This window comes from Hyperolius riggenbachi, chromosome 9 (genome assembly GCF_040937935.1).
Source record: "Hyperolius riggenbachi isolate aHypRig1 chromosome 9, aHypRig1.pri, whole genome shotgun sequence".
NCBI classification, from domain to species: domain Eukaryota; kingdom Metazoa; phylum Chordata; class Amphibia; order Anura; family Hyperoliidae; genus Hyperolius; species Hyperolius riggenbachi.
The window spans coordinates 210,249,889-210,269,186 of NC_090654.1; the positions used below are offsets into that span (position 1 = coordinate 210,249,889).

At 43.5% G+C, this 19,298-nt stretch overlaps 1 protein-coding gene across 12 annotated transcripts in view; it reads left to right on the forward strand.

The window, feature by feature from the left end:
• Positions 1 to 19,298, forward strand: part of RYR3 (ryanodine receptor 3) — a 1,134,733-nt gene that overhangs the window by 905,426 nt on the left and 210,009 nt on the right. For all 12 annotated transcript variants that reach the window (XM_068253938.1, XM_068253930.1, XM_068253931.1 and 9 more), the window contains 2 exons: positions 3,447 to 3,553; positions 11,934 to 11,985. In XM_068253938.1, the coding sequence (XP_068110039.1) occupies positions 3,447 to 3,553; positions 11,934 to 11,985 (159 nt within the window). The remainder of the gene's footprint in view (positions 1 to 3,446; positions 3,554 to 11,933; positions 11,986 to 19,298) is intronic.

The window sequence follows — 19,298 nt, forward strand, 5'->3', positions numbered from 1 at the left end:
GACTGAGTCATCCTTTTACATACCTGATATGTAACTCTTTCAGGCAGGGAAAAAATGAACACAGCATAGTTGTTTGTGTGCTAGGCACTGTACATACACATCATCATGTTACATGCCACCTAAAGTATCCTTTAAAGAGACATGTTGGCAACCAGTGAACTTTATTACTGAAACACAGAACTTAATTAGAAAATTGTTGCATTTATGTGATATATATCACAATAAACTTTTTGCATTTAATATTTAATTCATGTAGCACAGTTACCATATATATTATTATTTTTTCCTTCTCTAAATCTTCTACCTGCTCATTGGAATGCAGTGTGACCATGTTTCATTGTTTAAAGGGTATTCAGGTGACTGACGCAAGAGTATGCAAAGTACAAGAGATGTTACTTATAGAACAGTTTGGGATAGCTGAAAGAGAGATGTGTGATGGTATGGAATCAGCTAGGGACATCATGAGCAAGAAATCATGGAGACATTTATGAAAACTAGTGGACATATGAAACGTAAAAGTAAAGATTGCACTGTAGCACACTGAAAAAAAAGTGTTTAACTCAAAGCGTACCTTGTACATCAGGAGAAAAAAAACAACAACTATATAGGGATATTTACTTATGGTAAACTATGTATATGAAACTGAAAACATGGGAAACACTCATTCAATGCTGTCATCAACCATATGGCTCATAAATTCCAAATTTATTGAAATAAGATACTTAGGCCCTGGTGGGACGATTTGCATCATTTTTTTTTAAACATGCAGCTAGCCACCGATCCGCCGCTACCCGCCGCGAAAGAGGGCCCCCCAGACCCCTTGCGCAGCCTGGCCAATCACCGCCAGGCTGCTCTATGGGGTGGATCAGGACTCCCCCTGACGTCATGACATCGATGACGTCATTCCGTTAGTCGCCATGGCGACGGGGGAAGCCCTACAGGAAATCCCGTTCTGATCGAAAGGGTGGGAGGGGGGGACTTGCAGGGAGGGGGGAATAATGTAGCTAGCGCTAGGCTAGCTACATGATTAAAAAAAATTGTGAAAAAACCACCCGCGCACGGCCACGGGGATTTAACCACCCTGGCGTTCTATTAAGATGAGGGTTTTTTGTAAATAAAAAAAAAACTATTTCATGCAGCCAACTAAAAGTTGGCTGCATGAAAGCCCACTAGATGGCGCTCCGGAGGCGTTCTTCTGATCGCCTCCGGCGGCCAAAATTAACACGGAAGGCCGCAATGAGCAGCCTTCCGTGTTTGGCTTCTCCTGTCGCCATGGCGACGAGCGGAGTGACATCATGGACGTCAGCCGACGTCCTGACGTCCGCCGCCTCCGATCCAGCCCTTAGCGATGGCCGGAACTATTTGTTCCGGCTGCGCAGGGCTCAGGCGGCTGGGGGGACCCTCTTTCGCCGCTGCTCGCGGCGGATCGCCGCAGAGCGGCGGCAATCGGGCAGCACACGCGGCTGGCAAAGTGCCGGCTGCGTGTGCTGCTCTTTATTTCAGCAAAATCGGCCCAGCAGGGCCTGAGCGGCAGCCATCGGCGGTGATGGATGAGCTGAGCTCGTCCATACCGCTAAGATGGTTAAAACACCAGGGAGGTTAAGTATTTACAGTTCAAAATAGTAATGATTACTGATAATGTGAGGGTATTAAAATGATTTAGTAATGATCGTTTGTAGGTTGTTGTCTTTTGGAGGCACATTAACATATATCATTTTGTTGAGGTCTTGTTATTTGTTAGAGAATCTTTAATTGCATTATTGTGTAAAAGCTTTTGAATGTTAATTTTGATAGTGATTATCTTTATATGTGCTGCTTACGAGCGAGCCTTATAATTGGTGATTGTATTGGATGTTAATGTGGCCTATTTTTCATATTTATAGTTTTGCTGATCCACACATAAAATTTTGAAGTGTAGTTTTTGCAATTCTTGCGCTTGCAACGTCAGCCATAAAATGTAACAACTGCTCAGACTCAATTTCACCCTGGACAGCTTAGGCTATACAAAAGAAATGCCAAGTTGGATGTCTGTATTTGCACACCAGATTTTTATAAGTACCCATCATGAATTACCAGAGCAATCGTAATACTACAAGCTGCAAGATTACTTTACCTTTTCAGTGGGCTACATTAATTTAAGCACAACATCAGAGGTTAGTCTTCACACTTGTACTGTTCTGTTTCAGCCTTTGCTGGGCTATCAAGTTTTTCTAATTTTGTTACCATAGTTTAGTATGGCTAATCCAACATGATTAACTGAATAACAAAGACTGACAGGTTTCAGATGTGCTCTGTATCAAATGTCTATTGTTTGCTAATCAGTTTCTAATGCCAGGTACGGACAATTAGGTTTTTCTGGCAGATTTACTGCCAGATCAATTATTTCCAAATGTCCAACCTGATTTCCGAGTGGTTCTCTAATCGATTTACCATAGAAGTGAATGGAGAGTCGATGGGAATCTGATCAGACATGTTGGAAATAATCAATCCTACAGTATCTGCCAGAAAATCATATTGTGTGTTCCTAGCATTAGGACAATACTTCTTACCTGTATCTGTTGATTATTTGATTACTTTACGCCAACACATACATTTTGAAATCTCTTATAAAGACAACATTTAAAGCTAACTTGTCTCAAATCTGAGCAACAGCCATTAAGTAAAGTACCATCTAGAGTTGCAGGCTGCTGAACATTGGGAATTAAAACTTTTTCACTAAATGTTGAACTTGGGTACCACCCCTTTTCCAGTGTCACAGATCATTCCCCAAATCCATGAATACACCTACACCCTCTACATCCTTTTGTGAAGCTCACATGACCCAGCATAACTATAGCCTTGGGTGCTCATAGCATTATGTCCGCTTCCATCCTGTATTAGCTGGATTTAGCTTGGTTGCTACCTTAGCCCTATCTGTCTACAATAGAAGGACTTTTAGACAATAGCCTGCATGGCCTATGAATTGATATTAAAGGTTCACACAGAGCTTCCTTTTTGCTGTGAATTAATCTCATCCTATTTAAGAGACCTAATCACAGTAGGGCAGATCAGGGGGGTGTGTCCGGGGTGGGCGGGCACCCATACATACAGCGGCCAGCTTTGAAATTAATATTATAGATCACCCAGCAATGCAGGGCAAACATCACGCTACTCGCATCATTATTCTCAGAATGGATGCTACTTTTAACTATCCGTATTAGTGTTGAGTTCACCAGCACCAACAAATGTGGAACTTCTGAATATTTTGACATGTAGGTTTAATGGGACATAATATTTGATTATTTTTGTCATCTTATGCTCAAATTCTGTTGTCCAGGTTTTTGACAATTTACACTGGATTAGGGTATTGCTACAAAGCACTCTAAAACCTGCCAGACAACATGCTGGTTTTGACAGTAATATGTTCAGTCAAGGTAAATGATTGATTTATTGTTAAATGTCTCCAGAAACCCAAGAAAAGCGATGAAGAAGAGGAAGAGGAGACCGAGAAGAAGCCAGATCCTCTTCATCAGATTATATTACACTTCAGCCGCAATGCTCTCACAGAGAGAAGGTATCAAGCTGACAAAAGAATGGGGGAGGGGGTTACTGTTTTTGTTACATGTGATAAATTTTACTTTGTTTTCACACAGTATTTTTAGTATAATAAGCATAATAAAGCTTTTGGTCAACTACAGCTAACATTTCCTCCAGTCTGTGGCTTGATTGTGACAAATGCTCTTAAAGAGAACCTGAAGTAAGAGGTGAATGGAGGCTGCCATATTAATTTCATTTTAAGCAATGCCAGTTGCCTGACAGTCCCGCTGATCCTTCTGGCTGCAGTAGTGTCTAAATCTTGAACCTGAAACAAGCATGCAGCTAATATTGTCAGAAACATTTGATCTGCATTTACGGTCTATGGCTAAATATATTAGAAGTGGATCAGCACGTCAGTCAGGCAAATTGCATTATTTAAAAGGAAATACATACGTCAGCCTTCTCACTTCAGATTCTCTTAAAATAGTTTCACAATCTAAATATATGTTTTGTATTCATATGCTATGAAATACAGTTGATTATTAATATTAAAAGTTTGTTAAAGGCTTTGTATATGGAACTTATAATGGATACTAAGGGCATCTTAGTTGTAATTAGTCCCAAAGGATAACCCAATGGTATAATTAATCCCAATCAAATGTGGATCGAAGCAGCTGGGTAAACCAGCATTTTAAGCATTTGTATTTATGATTAGGTTTTTTTTAATATGGGCTGCTTTGCTTATAACCTTATTTGTCAAAGATCACTGACGCCATTGGATCACTGAAGCAAAAGGGAGTATTCCACTGTTTTGTGCTTGTCTGTCAGGAAGTGTATTAGGATTTGCAGTATATCTTGTGTACCTTTTTCAGTTTTAGACCAACAATCTCAGTCAACCCATATTAGAATCTTTGACACCAGTGGCTGCCCCATTTTTAGTTTCAAAAAGTTTTTATTGCAGAAAAGCAATTTTAAACAGGTAAAACATTATCATCAATCCCCACGCAGGGGGCTTATGATGGAAAAGTGAGGAAAACAAGAAACAAAATAAAACATAATAAAGTATATAACAGGTACCATTGTCTAGATACATAGTTAGGTCAATATGGTAAGAAGAAGTGCTGTCAGCAGGGGTAAGGAAGAACATGTGCCAAGCTATCTTAACGAAAATTAAGTGAAAAAGCGAAGACCCCTATTGTCCGCATAGTCAACCCAGGGGGACCACGTGTTAGTAAAATTGTATCATTCGATCCTCCGTAACTGCGACCATTCTCTCTAGGATCATGGTTTTATGAACTTCAATTATCAATTATCAATTACGTGTTGTAAAAAGAGAAGTGAATCTTTCCAACGGGAGGCTAAATACGTTTTTGCAGAATTACCAATATGCTGGATTAGCCTGTGGGCTGGATGTTTAACATTATGGGGTTTGTCACCCAGAAGGAAAACAGAACTTGTGGAAGTGAAGGGAATTTGGAGGACTGTTGATATTAAACCAGCAATTTGCGACCAAAAATTCACAACCAGAGGACAAGACTACCACAAATGAGATAAAGATCCTTTTGCACCGCAGCCTCTATAACATAGAAGGGAAGCTTAGGGGAAGATACTTGAAACCCGCTCAGGAGTCAAATAGGCTCTATGAAGGAGCTTAACATTAGTTTCGAGCGTGGAGAAGTAAAGGCTTCCCTTCATAAGAGTCTCAAAACAATGGGCCCATCTTTTTGGGGTATGATGGAAATTTAATTCCGCTTCCCATTTTTCTAGGCTGCCCCATTTTTTAGCTAAAAACGTTGGAAAGCGTCAACAATTCTTTGTTTATAGTGTAATTCTTTGTATAGGGCCCCCATTCAGTTGATTCTGAGGGACATTACCTGGAAAGTGTCTATTCTGCATCTATAATGATGTATTTTCGCTTATAGCTCTCTAGCTGGGGGAGTGCTTTTCTTGGCTTTTTTCCCTTAATGGGGCTATTTCCCTTATGCCATGCCTGATGATGTAAGCTGCTGGCTGTAATTTATTTAGCTAGCAAAAGATATTATTAAACGCTACATTTCCCTGCTTCTAACAAGAGCTGACATAAGATACAACACTTTGCACCATCATTCTCCAGCTGCAAGTTAAAAACAGATTGCTGACAATTGCTCTGCCTTGTTTAAAGATGACCTGAACTCATTATGTGAAACTGGAAGTGAAGGTAGCTGCTTTCTAGGCAGCCTGCCTTACCAGTCCTTGCAGGTAGCCTTCAAAACTATTCTTCTGTTTTGTGAAAATTCTTTATATTATGAAAATTAAAGAAAAAACAGCAAAAGCACATATATGCCCTACATTACAATAGAGGCCAAACATACAATGCCTTGAGAAGCATTGACAAATCAACAAAACATTTTAACAGGTTATACTACTAATTAAAGTGACACTAAAGCAAAAATAAACTTATGAGATAACTAGCTGATGGCCTGGTGTTGCCCGGGTATGTATGTGTTGGCTCCGCCCATATTTTCTAACCCAAACACCCATTTACTCAATTACCTAATTTTTGAGCTTTGCGGTCTTTGGCATCAATAATTTGCATTGAAATGAAACAAATCTGATTGGCCGTTTGTGGCTCCACCCCTTTTCTGAATTTGAACCCTAGTCACCCAATGACCAACTGTACCAGGTTTGAGGCTTGTGCCATTAACAGTGCAAGGATGGCCGCAATTAAATATTCCCCTTGAAAATACATAGGTGAATTTTTGGGGGGATTTTGTAGGCTTTACCCATTTTCTGAATATTAATCCCAGTCACCCAGTGACCATCTGTGCAAAGTTTGAGAACCCTACCATTAACAGTGTAAGATTGTCTGCAGTTTACATTTTCTCAGTGAAATTTGTATTTGTCTCCGCCCACTTTTTGGTTATGGGTATTAAAAGTATCCTATATATTATTCCAGGTAATGTATTATGTGTGTGCCAAATTTCATTCTATGAGCTATGAGTATATGAAGCGCCTGAATAAGGCGTTTTGTTAACGACTGTTTGCATTTTTTTATTTTTTTTGTTTTGTTTTGTGCATTAGGTAATATGAGGGGTGATGAATCCCCTCATATAACCTACCTGTAAGGATCTTGGCATATTTCTGAACCTCTAACCAAAAAGTCACTTCAGGAACAAAAGGGACAATGTTGTACAAAGATGGTTATCTTCATAAGTACCACCTGACTTCAGCACCCAATAATAACTATGAGGGCCTTTGAATATTATTCAGTTGTGGGCCTACACAATTACTGTAAACGGTCTACATTCGAACACTGTCTACACCAGTGTTTTACAAATCAGTACCACCAAAAGTGATTTTTCATGGTTAACCTTGTGCAGAGGCTTAGCTAGAAATCATAGGGCCCCTTAGCAGAGTTTTTGTTGGGGACCCCCAAAAAATGATATCCCCCACACACTCCAATATTAGGTAGACAGAGATTCCCCAGCCCCACTATCTTTCTGCCTGGTGGTCCCTCTGTACCCCTACAGCTTTTCCCCTAATAGTCTGGTGGACACCCATGTGTCCCTATAGCTTTCTCCCTGACAGACTGGTGGCCTCCATGTGCCACTATAGTTTCCCTCCCTTTATACTTACTGATGAGAATACATTGGATTGGAATATGCAGCTTGAGGAGCAGCTCTTCTCTGCGGAGTGGTGGAGGGTGGATTGGGTTGGCGCCCACAGTCAGATTCCTCCACCCTCAGCAGCACCCCTCTTCAGTCTTCAGATGCACACCAGCTCCTCCTCCCTGGCCGGGACTACAGATTAATTTTTGGGCCCGGCTAATAAGGTATTCATACACCAGCAGCAGACTTGAGAAAATAGTGCCCCCTCACCTGCCTCCTGCTACAGATGTTTAGCCATGAAGTGGGGGAATGTGGAGAGTAGAGATGGCCCGAACCTCCGATTTTCGGTTGCGAAGCGCGAACGCCCGCAAAAGTTCGGTTCACGCGAACTTCCGCGAACCGCAATAGATTTCAATGGGGAGGCGAACTTTGAAAACTAGAAACACTTATGCAGGCCAGAAAAGTGATGGAAAAGTTGTTTCAAGGGGTCTAAGATCTGAGTTTTTGCATGGATGAGTGGGATGGATGCCAAAAGTCCCGGGGAAGAATCTGGATTTGACGCAAAGCAGCGTTATAAGGGCAGGCCCAGGCGTTGGTGGAGGGTGGATCCGGAAGGGCTAAGGCGAGGCGTTGGACTAAAGAATGTCCGCATGTCCGACATCACCATTAGATCGCTGGAGCGTCCTGTACTTGCCTGCGTGGACGTGGGAGAAGGATTACTGGCAGTGGTACCTTTATTGCATTGTGCTGTGACATCACCCTTAAACGCATTGTAAAGCATAGTTGCCAGCTTGTTCTGCAAGTGCTGCATCCCCTTTCTGCCTTCTGGTGATTTGGAAATATTTCCGCCACTTTGTGCCTATACCGAGGGTCTAGTAGCGTGGCCACCCAGTACAGCTCATTCCCCTTGAGGTTTTTTTTATACAGGGGTCCCTCAACAGGCTGGACAGCATGAAAATCGCCATCTGCACAAAGTTGGATGCATACGTACTATCCATCTTCTCTTGCTCTTCCTCAATGACGTCAGGTAAGTCCTCCTCCTCCCCCCAGCCACGAATAATACCACGGGAACGTTGAGCAGCACAAGCCCCCTGCGACGCCTGCTGCGGTTGTTTTTCTGCTGCCGCCTCCTCCTCCAAAGAAACGCTTTCCTCATCATCCGAGTCTGACTCCTCCTCCCCACACGACTGTTCCTCCTCCTCCTCCCCCCCCCTCTGTGCTACCACAGGTGTTGAGGAAACATCTGGTTCTGATGAGAATTGATCCCACAACACTTCCTCCTGTAACTGTTCCTGTTCACGCTCCTCCACAACTTGATCCACCACTCTATGCACGACACGCTCCAGGAAGTAAGCGTACGGGATCAAGTCGCTGATGGTGCCTTCACTGCGACTCACCATGTTGGTAACCTCCTCAAACGGCCACATGAGCCTGCATGCATTTCGCATGAGTGTCCAGTTGTTGGGCCAGAACATCCCCATCTCCCCAGACTGTGTCCTTCTACTGTAGTAGAGGTACTGGGTGACGGCTTTCTCCTGTTCTAGCAGGCGAGAGAACATAAGGAGGGTTGAATTCCAGCGAGTCAGGCTATCGCAAATCATGCGTCTCACCGGCAACTTGTTTCTCCGCTGAATATCGGCAAAGCGCGCCATGGCCATGTAAGACCGCCTGAAATGCCGACACAACTTCCTGGCCTGCTTCAGGACGTCCTCTAAGCCTGGGTACTTTGACACAAATCTTTGAATGACTAGATTCAGCACATGTGCCATGCAGGGTACATGTGTCAGCTTTCCCAAATTCAAAGCGGAAATGAGATTGCTGCCGTTGTCACACACCACGTTGCCAATCTCCAGCTGCTGCGGGGTCAGCCACTGTTCCATCTGTTTGTTAAGAGCAGCCAGGAGAGCTGCTCTAGTGTGACTCTCCGCTTTGAGGCAAGACATGTCTAAGATGGCGTGACACCGGTGTACCTAGCATGCAGCATAGGCCCTGGGGAGCTGGGGCTGTATAGCTGGAGAGGAGATCGCAGCACCAGTAGAGTTGAACTGCCACTCAGCCAAGGAGGAGGAGGATGACGACAGCGAAGAGGATGTAGCAGGAGGTGGCAGGAGGCCTGCCTGCAAGCCATGGAGGTGTCACAAGTTGGTCCGCTGCAAAGCCACGTACTCCCTGCTTGTCAGCGGTCACCAGGTTAACCAAATGGGCTGTGTAAGTAATGTACCTGCCCTGACCGTGCTTGGCAGACCAGGCATCCGTGGTCAGGTGGACCCTTGACCCAACACTGTGTGCCAGAGATGACACCACTTGCCTCTCAACTTTACGGTACAGTTTGGGTATCGCCTTTTTAGAGAAATAATTGCGGCCTGGTGTCTTCCACTGCGGTGTCCCAATGGCCACAAATTTAAGGAAGGCCTCAGAGTCCAACAGCTGGTATGGTAACAGCTGGCGAGCTAACAGTTTTGCCAATCCAGCTGTCGGACGCCGGGCAAGGGGGTGACCGGCAGAAATTGGCTTCCACTCAAATATTTCCTTCACAGACACCTGGCTGCTGTGGGCAGAGGAGCAGGAACCGCTCAAGGTCAGAGGCGGAGTTGAGGAGGGTGGCTGTGAAGGTGCAAGGGAGAAAGCAGCTGAAGATGCTGCACCTGAACTAGAAAGAGGAGGAGGAGGGTGGCTTTTCTTTTGTGTGCTGCTTTTCCTCTGCTGCCTTTTCTGCATGTGCCTTCGTAAGGCAGTTGTCCCTACGTGGGTGTTGGCCTTTCCACGGCTCACTTTTTGGAGGCAGAGAGAACAGATGGCATTGCTCTTATCTCAGGCAGACACATTAAAAAATTTCCAAACCGCTGAGCCCCCCTGGGGTGATGGCACTATGGTGGCATCAGCAGCTGACATTGAAGGGCATGTTGGCTGGCTGTCCATAGGTGGCAATACATGGCGCCGGACACTGCCACCAGCCGTTTCTGATGACGAGCTACCCCTGCTTCTTTCAGCAACTTGTCTCCTCCTACTCCTCTCTGACTCTCCCTCTGAACTGTCCCCTTGGTCATCTTGTCTCTTAGGATTCCACGTGGCATCTGTATCATCGTCATCATCATAATCATCCTTCCCAGCTTCGCTTGCCTCAGACACCTCCAAAACTGCACCAACAGCAGGTACTTCATCATCCTCCTCCTCACACGTTACGTCTATAGTGTCGCCTAACTCAGACATATGAGGTGGTGTAACTTGCTTAGCGCCTTCATCTTGTTGTAACAATAATGGCTGTGCATCAGTGATTTCCCCACCAAATAACTCCTGCGAAGTGTCAAATGCAGCGGATGTGGCGCTTGTAGTATTGCTGGTGGCTGCGGAAGATGTGGTGTTCTGTGTTAAATAGTCAACCTTGTCCTCACAATCTTGGGAGTTGATGGGACTAGCCTTCTTTTGAGCACTGTACTTTGGTCCAGGACCACACAAAATCACATTAGCGCGAGCTCGCACAGACCTGCCGGGTGGCCTTCCTCTGGGTCTGCCTCTACCTGTTTTGTCCGTTTTGTCCATATCGGGGGGGGGGGGGGATGAAGTGAAAGGTATGCACTGACTTGACTAATACAATGTGCAGTCACACAGGTGCAGTTAACAGGTATGCACGGAGTGGTATATCACACTGTGTGCACTCACGTAGGTAGGTGGGTGCACTGAACACAACAAGTAGGTATATGCAGTGATGGGTATTACAAATGTGCACCTGTCACACACAAGTACCGTGAACAGGTACAGTGACTGGTGGTATTAAATATCACACTGTGTGCACTCACGTAGGTAGGTGGGTGCACTGAACAACAGGTAGGTATATGCAGTGATGGGTATTATAATGTGCACCTGTCACACACAGACAGGTACCGGACAGGCACAGTGACACTGCGTGCGCTCACGTGGGTAGGTGGGTGCACTGTGAACAGCAGGTAGGTATATGCAGTGATGGGTACACCTGTCACACACACAATGTGCACCTGACACACACACAGGTAGTCACTGAATGTGCTGGGCCTGGCAGTGGCACACACAGTAGGAATTACCATGGCTGTCTATGCAACACAAGTGTCTGTGGGGACACACACAAAAAAAAAAAAAGATCACAAGAACAAGATTAGCTCTCAAAAGAGCTGTTGAGGGGTGCTTTTTTAGCAATAAGAATCCGCAAGGAGCAAGCTAAGAAGCCTACAAGATCCTAACTAAGCTTTCCCAATAGGTCTCTGCACAGCAGCTCTCCCTTCTCTAATTACTGCAGGCACACTAGTGAGTGAAAAGCCTGACTCTGCCTGCCTTTTATAAGGGGGGTGGGGCTCCAGGAGGGAGTGTAGCCTGATTGGCTACAATGTGCCTGCTGACTGTGATGTAGAGGGTCAAAGTTGACCCTCATGATGCACTATGATGACGAATTGAACTTCCAGAAAAGTTTGCAGTTGATCGCGAGCCACAGAAGTTCGCCGGCGAACCATTCGGGCCATCTCTAGTGGAGAGGGGATGCTAGCTGCCAGAGCAGGGTAATAGTACATTAAATGTCGTACTTTTATTGAAAAAATAAATTACCTGCTCCCGGCTCCCTGGCCAGACCCCATAGCACCTGCTATGGTTGCTATGGTGATCCCTACACCACTGACCTTATGTGTGCATAGCTGGAGAAATGTGCTAGGACATGTTCCTTTGGTGAGGTTCAGGGAAAAGTTTGGGAAACCGAATTAGACAAGTTCAAGTTTAATGTGCTAGATAGAAATTGCATTCACATTGCTTGAAGGTTTGCCCAAGTTGACAAATATTTATTTCTGATTAAAATTCTTTTCTTCACAGCAAGCTTGAGGATGACCCTCTGTATACAGCATATGCAGCAATGATGGCCAAGGTAGGCTTTCTATCAGTGTATGTTTTTCCTGGAAAATTCTTAACTGGCACATCCTTTGTGCAACTCTTACTCCCAAAAATTCACACTTTCACTACATACAAAACAAATTTTGAGCTCTGCAATGTTTAGGAAGGTAGAACTTATGAATACATGAAACCTTTTACCTTACTTTGTTTTTAAAAAAAACATTTTTTTTTTTAAACTATGACTTTAATTACGTATGCAGTTTGAGACAGTTTGTCTACCTCCCGCAGGACTTCAGTTCCTGCTCAAGGATGTAGATATTTGTCTATTGCGGCGGTTAGCCACCACTCGCTCCCGCAGGGTCCCACCTTTTAGAGGGGAGATCGGTGAATGGGAATGTTGTACCCATTCATTGATCTAAGTGCCCGTGTCAGTGATTGCTGGCATCAATGAGATTCCTGCGGTCATTGTAACTAAGGAAGTAATACATCCACGCATTACTTTGTTTACGTACTACTAGTGGCTAAATAGTAAAATTACACCTACATACATTTTTTTTGAGAATTACGCATACATACACATACTATTTAAATTAACTCCTTCCTTCCCACACTCTCCAATAGTTACCCAAATAAATGATTTGCATTAAAAAAAGACAATTAAAAAAATATACATAAATGGTTACCTTAGGGACTGAACTTTTTATATACATCAAGAGGGTATATTACTGTTATTTTTGAAAATATAGGCTTGTAAATAGTGATAGATGCAAAACTGAAAAAAAAATGCACTTTTATTTCCAAATTAAATATTGGTGCCATACATTGTACTAGGAAACTATTTTAAACATTGCAATAACCGGGACAAATAAGCAAATTAAATGTGTGGGTTTAAATTATGGTAGCATGTATTATTTTAAAACTATAATGGTCTAAATCTGAGAAATAATGAGTTTTTTACACATTTTTTTCTTATTTTTCCTGTTAAAATGCATTTAGAATAAAATAATTCTTAGCAAAATGTATCATCCAAAGAAAGCCTAATTGGTGGCGGAAAAAAAAAACAAGATGTAGATCGTTTTGTTGTGATAAGTAGTGATAAAGTTTTTGGCAAATAAATGAAAGGAGTGCTGAAAGGTGAAAATTGTTCTGATACAGAAGGAGAGAACCCCCTCTGTAGTGAAGTGGCTAAAGAAAATAAACAACTACAGTAGAATCTCGTTATAGTAAACCTCTGGATATAGTAAACTCAGTCATCAGGTTCCAGAAAATTCACCTGTATAAATATACAATGTATGATCAATTCTGATATAGTAAACTTTTGATTATTATTATTTATTGTATTTGTAAAGTGCCACTATATTATGCAGCACTGCACAATAGATAAATGGGTTAACATACAAGGTAGGACATACAAGGAGCTCACAATAAAACAAGCTCATGCAGATGATTTGATAACAGTAGTTCAGTGTCAAGTTTAGTCAAAATAGAGACTATTGTAGTCCACAAGAGGGGTGCCAGACAGTGAGATTGCATAATCAAGCTGGAAACACCTTGCCAGAGGCTTACAATCTAAAGTGTAGGGGTAGAGACTATAGGTGCGTCTCTTGAGAGGGTGCACAGCAGAACGTATTATGATGCTCAGGGTCGGACTGGGCCACAGTAGTACAGTGTTTTCCCTCAGTGGGCCCCCCCCCTTCAGGTCTCTGGTAGCCCCCCCCCCCCCCCCTCCTTGTCTGACAGAGCTCCAATTGCTGCCTGCAGCACAAAAATTCTCTTCTCAGTGCTGTAATCACTCATGCTGAGAGTAGTGGCGTAGCTAAGGAGCTGTAGGCCTCGATGCAAATTTTACAATGGGGCCCCCCAAGCACTCTATACATAACAATTGATACGACGCACCAAAACCTGCCAATGGCAACTACAGTGTCAGAGGTGCAAGAAGGGATTGGAAATAGCTTGTTAATGATTACCACTGTTCAAAGTATCTATAGAAGTGATTATTATGAGCAAAGGACCAAAAGAGAGGTAATACTGTAGTTGAGGGAGGGCCCTTCGGGGCCCCTTTGGCCCAAGGGCCCTGGTGCGGTCGCAACCTCTGCGGTCGCAACCTCTACAAAGTAGGACATTACTTTATATTGAAGGAGGGGACTCTATGCAAGGTTTTGCTGGGCAGCAGTGTCTCTGAATTACAATGCTGCTAAGATCATGTACATTTGGCCCAGTCCATAATACATCATGACCACGCCCACCTTCGGGTGCACGGTCACGCCCTTTTTTCACCACAATCATGGGATGTGTGGGCCCCAGGTTGAAATTTCTTTGGTGGGCCCCCAGTGTCCCAGTCCGACCCTGATGATGCTCATGTAGGGGGTACAAGAGCATGTAAAGGTGAGTCTAGAGGGCTTGTGTGAAGGTATTAAAGGTGGGGGTGAGTCTGATGGCCTCAGCCCTAGTGAAGTCTTGCAATCATGCATGTGAGTGAAATATGCGCGGTGCGAACAGGCGCAGGTCGTTGGAGGATCAGAGTGGGCGGGCCGGAGTGTGCCTGTGGACAAGATCGGAGATGTAGGTCGGGCATGTCCTGTGCACCGATTTGTAGGCCAAGCACAAAATTTTGAAGTTGATCCTGAAGCAGATGGGGAGCCAGTGGAGAACTTTACAGAGGGGAGTTGTGGAGGCGGAGCGATGGAAGGAGTTGATCAGTCTGGCTGCTGTATTCAATACTGATTGAAGCGGGCAATACGGTTAGAGGGGAGTCACGATAAAAGAGAATTGCAATAGTCTAGGCGGAAGATGAGAAGAGCATGGATGAGAAGTTTGGTGGTGTCAGGGGACAGATAGGAGCAGATCCTGAAGATGATGTGAGGTGGAAGTTGCAGGATCAGACAATACTTTGGATGTGGGGCGCAAAGGAACGTGCAGAGTCCAGGGTGACACCTAGGCAGTGGGCTTGGGAGGTAGGGCAGATGGTAGTGTTGTGCTGATATAGTAAACTACTATTTCTGGTCCCTCTGAGTTTACTATAAAGGGATTCTACTGTATAAATGTAAATTACTCATATTCATCACAATGTAAGTTTTGGGGGTTTTTACGTTTTGTTGTTTGAAATAAGATATTTTCACCTCTTGCACATACACATATAGGCCATCAGACATAGACATTTCAAAGTGCAAGAGACATTTTTAGGCATAGATAAATGAGACAGCAGATATAAAGGGCCTCACTGACTATAGGAGTTACCACAAAGCCAAGTCATGCATACTGTGGAGTTTTTATACAGTTGTTTATTTCAACTCTGAAGTGAAGGGATAATAATCAAGATACTTGCATGTCATGTGTTTCTATACTGATAGTAACCTACCTGAAATTTCTGCAGTGTGAGGTAGGTTCTGTATTCAACCTTCTCTTCTGGATTGGAAATTGATTCTCTATATCACTTATTATCCGTGTACATAGTACCATCACTTTAGCAAAAGCTAAGTTGGGAGTGGGGGCTTCTGATGAGGTATTTTTGTAATGATAATTACTTAATTTGCCTACTTATAATTTTAACTGGTAAAAAAAACTGTTATGTTAATAGACTGTATTATCATTCAGAACATCTTTCTACAGAATTGTAAGCACACCTAAATATGAGTATTTTAACACTTCTGTATGCTAATTACGCTAGCAGTTCTTTTAAATCAGCTATCTATGTTTCAATGTTTTATTGGGGGGGGGGGGGGGGGGGGGAGTCACTACATCTTGTAGTCCAAATGTAGAGAGTTTCTGACTTCTGCCTGCCGATATGAACCTCCAATGTCAGGGACATGCACTGTGCCTATGCACAGGAGGACATGGGGGCAAACGGAGGACACGGGGGACACAAAGGGGCATAGAGGAGTACACAAAGAGGACAGCGGAGGACACAGTGAGACACGAGGTACAAGGGGGCATGAGGTACAAAGGGTGCATTATCCACAAGATGTCCCTTCACCATGGATGAACCAGGTTTAGCATATATTTTTCCCCTGTTTTTTTTCCTCTAAACCTCGGTGCGTCTTATGGTCAGGAACGTCTTATAGATTAAAATGTTATTTTTTACACGGTAATTGTGAAGTCAGGCTTGCTCCAGTGTTCCTGTTTGCAACTATGCAGCTCTAATTATTCTAGTTTATAAAAACACAGCCTTTAGCATAAAAATAGGGGGAATTTGGTGCAACATAAAATCAAAACTTTTTCAGGCCTTAGAATATATGGGCTACGTTACACCAATACTATATGTTAGTGCAGTTCCTAAAACAAGGTATTAATTAAAGATATACCATACATTTGTGATAGGAGCAACAGTGGTATCCTTTGCCTAAATATTTTGCTAAAGAATATGTTAGTAGAAGAAAACATGAACAATGTATACATAGAATAAACGAATAACGATAAAACTTTTCAGTATGAAAGCTGTAGAAAAATTAGCTAGAATTCAGGTCTACATCTGTGCAAAGACTGCTTATGTCCCAGTATGAGGAGCAGTTTTATGAGTATATTAAACATTCTGTTACTTAATGCCTATAAAACTTCTGGTTAAATCTCTTTTATTGGTCATAAAATGTAAATGCAACATACCATGAACCATTGAAACCAGGATGGGTTGCACAATCACATATCCAAGTCTGTTCAAAATACAATAAAATCACCATGGGACTAGAACATCGAGATTCTCAAGTGGAAGCCCATTAGGTAGCATGTGACACGATCACATGGTCCTTCAGTGGTGCCAGTTCTTAACACAAACCAACACCAAATTTGAGTCTACAGCGATTTCGAAAAGGCCTTAATATCGGCCTAGAATTAGCACATTGACCTGGATCCTTCCCCTTCTTATGTAGGACAGATATATATATAGGCCTCAAGCGATTGTCTTGAAAAAAGGCATACCAGACTTAAGTGTAGAAAGGGGGGATAGGAACTTCTTATAAAACCGTACTGTGAAGTCATTTGGCATAGACTTGATTACCGTGATGAGCTCCACCTTAGTGAGCACATCATCTAGATCACCGCTAGAGTCCTGGGACAGAGTAGGCAGGGCGGTACTATTTACATATTCCTGTACATGAATTACCATTTCCTGGCTAGAAATGGGTCCTTCTGTCTGTTTGATATTAACCTCCTTAGCGTTCTGGACGAGCCGATTTGCACAATTTTTTTCTCAAACACGCAGCTAGCACTTTGCTAGCTGCATGTTTGTTTCGATCGCCACCAATCTGCCGCTACCCGGCGCGAAAGAGGGCCCCCTGCAGACCCCTTGTGCAGCCTGGCCAATCACGGCCAGGCTGCGCTTTGGGATGGATCGGGACTCCCTGTGACGTCACATCGTCAATAACGTTGATGACGTCACCCCTTTCGTCACCATGGTGACGGGGGAAGCCCTAAAGGAAATCCCGTTAAGAACAGGATTTCCTGATGGGCATGAACACCGGCGGCGATCGGAAGGGTGGGAGGGAGGGAGCAAGGAGGGGGGAACCATGTAGCTAGCGATAGGCTAGCTACATGATAGAAAAAAAAATTTGGCGAAAAAAACCCTCCCGCGGCCGCAGGAATCAGAACGCCCAGCAGGTTAAATAGGTCGGAGTAAAAAGCTTTGAAGGAGGAGGAAATACCAGAGGGGCTGTGGTCAAGGGGTCCTGAAGAGTCACCTCTGGCAGTAACATGATTTAGTAAGGATCTAGGGTGTAATTGTTTAGCTTAAAGATGGAGAGCAAAATACTTTTGCTCAACAATCTGGTTGAAATAAGGTAAACTCAGAGGAATTCATCAATAGTAGCCTTATGTTGGTCCTCTACCTTGTGTAGTTCTTTCATAAGCTCTGCTAACCTGATACCTCGCACCACACATTTCAGAGCCTCCCATTTAACTGTAAGGGTTGTCTCATCAGAAGCATGGTCTGTCAAGAAGTCTGAGATGGTCTGGGAGACTTTGGGCACACAGGTGCCATCATTATGAAGGTTTTCATTTTAACCTTTAAGGCTTGCAAACCAAGTAAGGCCACTGACAGGAGAAAGAAATTGGTGCATGATCGACCAGATAGGTCTAGCAATATGTGCCTCGGGATACCTAGGAAGGAGAACCGGCACCGCTCTTAGTGTATCAATAGCTCTTTATTGAAGTAAAAGGCAGCAGCAGCTGCCTTTTACTTCAATAAAGAGCTATTGATACACTAAGAGCGGTGCCGGTCCTCCTTCCTGTGTTTTCTACTTGACACTCCCCAGGAGGCACTGGGGTGTTTTGGACCAGGGCACGCTCTGACTGTTGGCATATCGGTGCTGCCTTCCTTCTACAACCTTGGGATACCTATGCAGGAGGGTATGCGAAATAAGGAAAAAATCTATATGTGAATATGAATTCCTAGGGTTAGAATAATGGGTATAATATAGATTCCTGGGATGAGGAATCCTCCAGATGCCCGTGAGAGCAAGCTCTTACTTGAAGAGAAGTCTTCATGTGGGCAAATGGTAAAGTTAAAGTCTCCTCCCAGAATCACTTCTCCACAGAACTTATGTAGTTTCCTGAGAATTTCGGGGACCCATGACATCTGACCGTGATTTGGTAAGTAAACATTAGTTAGCAAATGTAAACATATTACATGGCAAAAAAATATCTGTCCTCAGTATCTGTTACAGAATGATCTATCTGGATCTGGAGGGATTTGTGGAAAGCTATTGAAATGCTCTTGATCTTAACTAGGGTGTTAGTGCTATGGAGCCAGGTTGGGTATCGTTTGTTCTTTAGATTGAGGGTGGATGAAGTCTTGAAGTGGGTCTCCTGTAGAAATATAATTTCTGCTCACTGGCTTCATGGAAGCCATATGAAATTTTGTAACATCTCTCTGGGACATTGAAGCCCTGAACATTAAGAGACGAGATGAGCCCTGTGCAGACGGCTCAGGAAGCAAAACCAAATTTTCAAGCATCATGACATGACAGATAAACAAGAAAATGAAATCAGCAGACAACTAAACAGACGCAGGGACATCTGCAGATTATATTGTGTAAAAACACTGTTTGGGCTCAAGAGGGCAGAGAGGGTGTGGGAGGGAGAGAGGATTTTAGTTCACTGGAAACAACCAAGAAAAGTACACGTATTGTGTTACGAGAACTACCCATGGTTCATGGATGCATAATATAACTGAAATTGCTAACTAGACAAACATGTTGAACATAATTGTTGAGTTTGTGAGCAGTGTAGTCAACATTTCAATAGCATAACTGTAACACAATGGTAAGGTAACAATATAATGGAGGGGAAGAGGGAAGGAACGGAGGCAGGGACAGGAGCAATCGAGAGAAGGCAGGAGGTGGGGGAGGGTAACGAAAA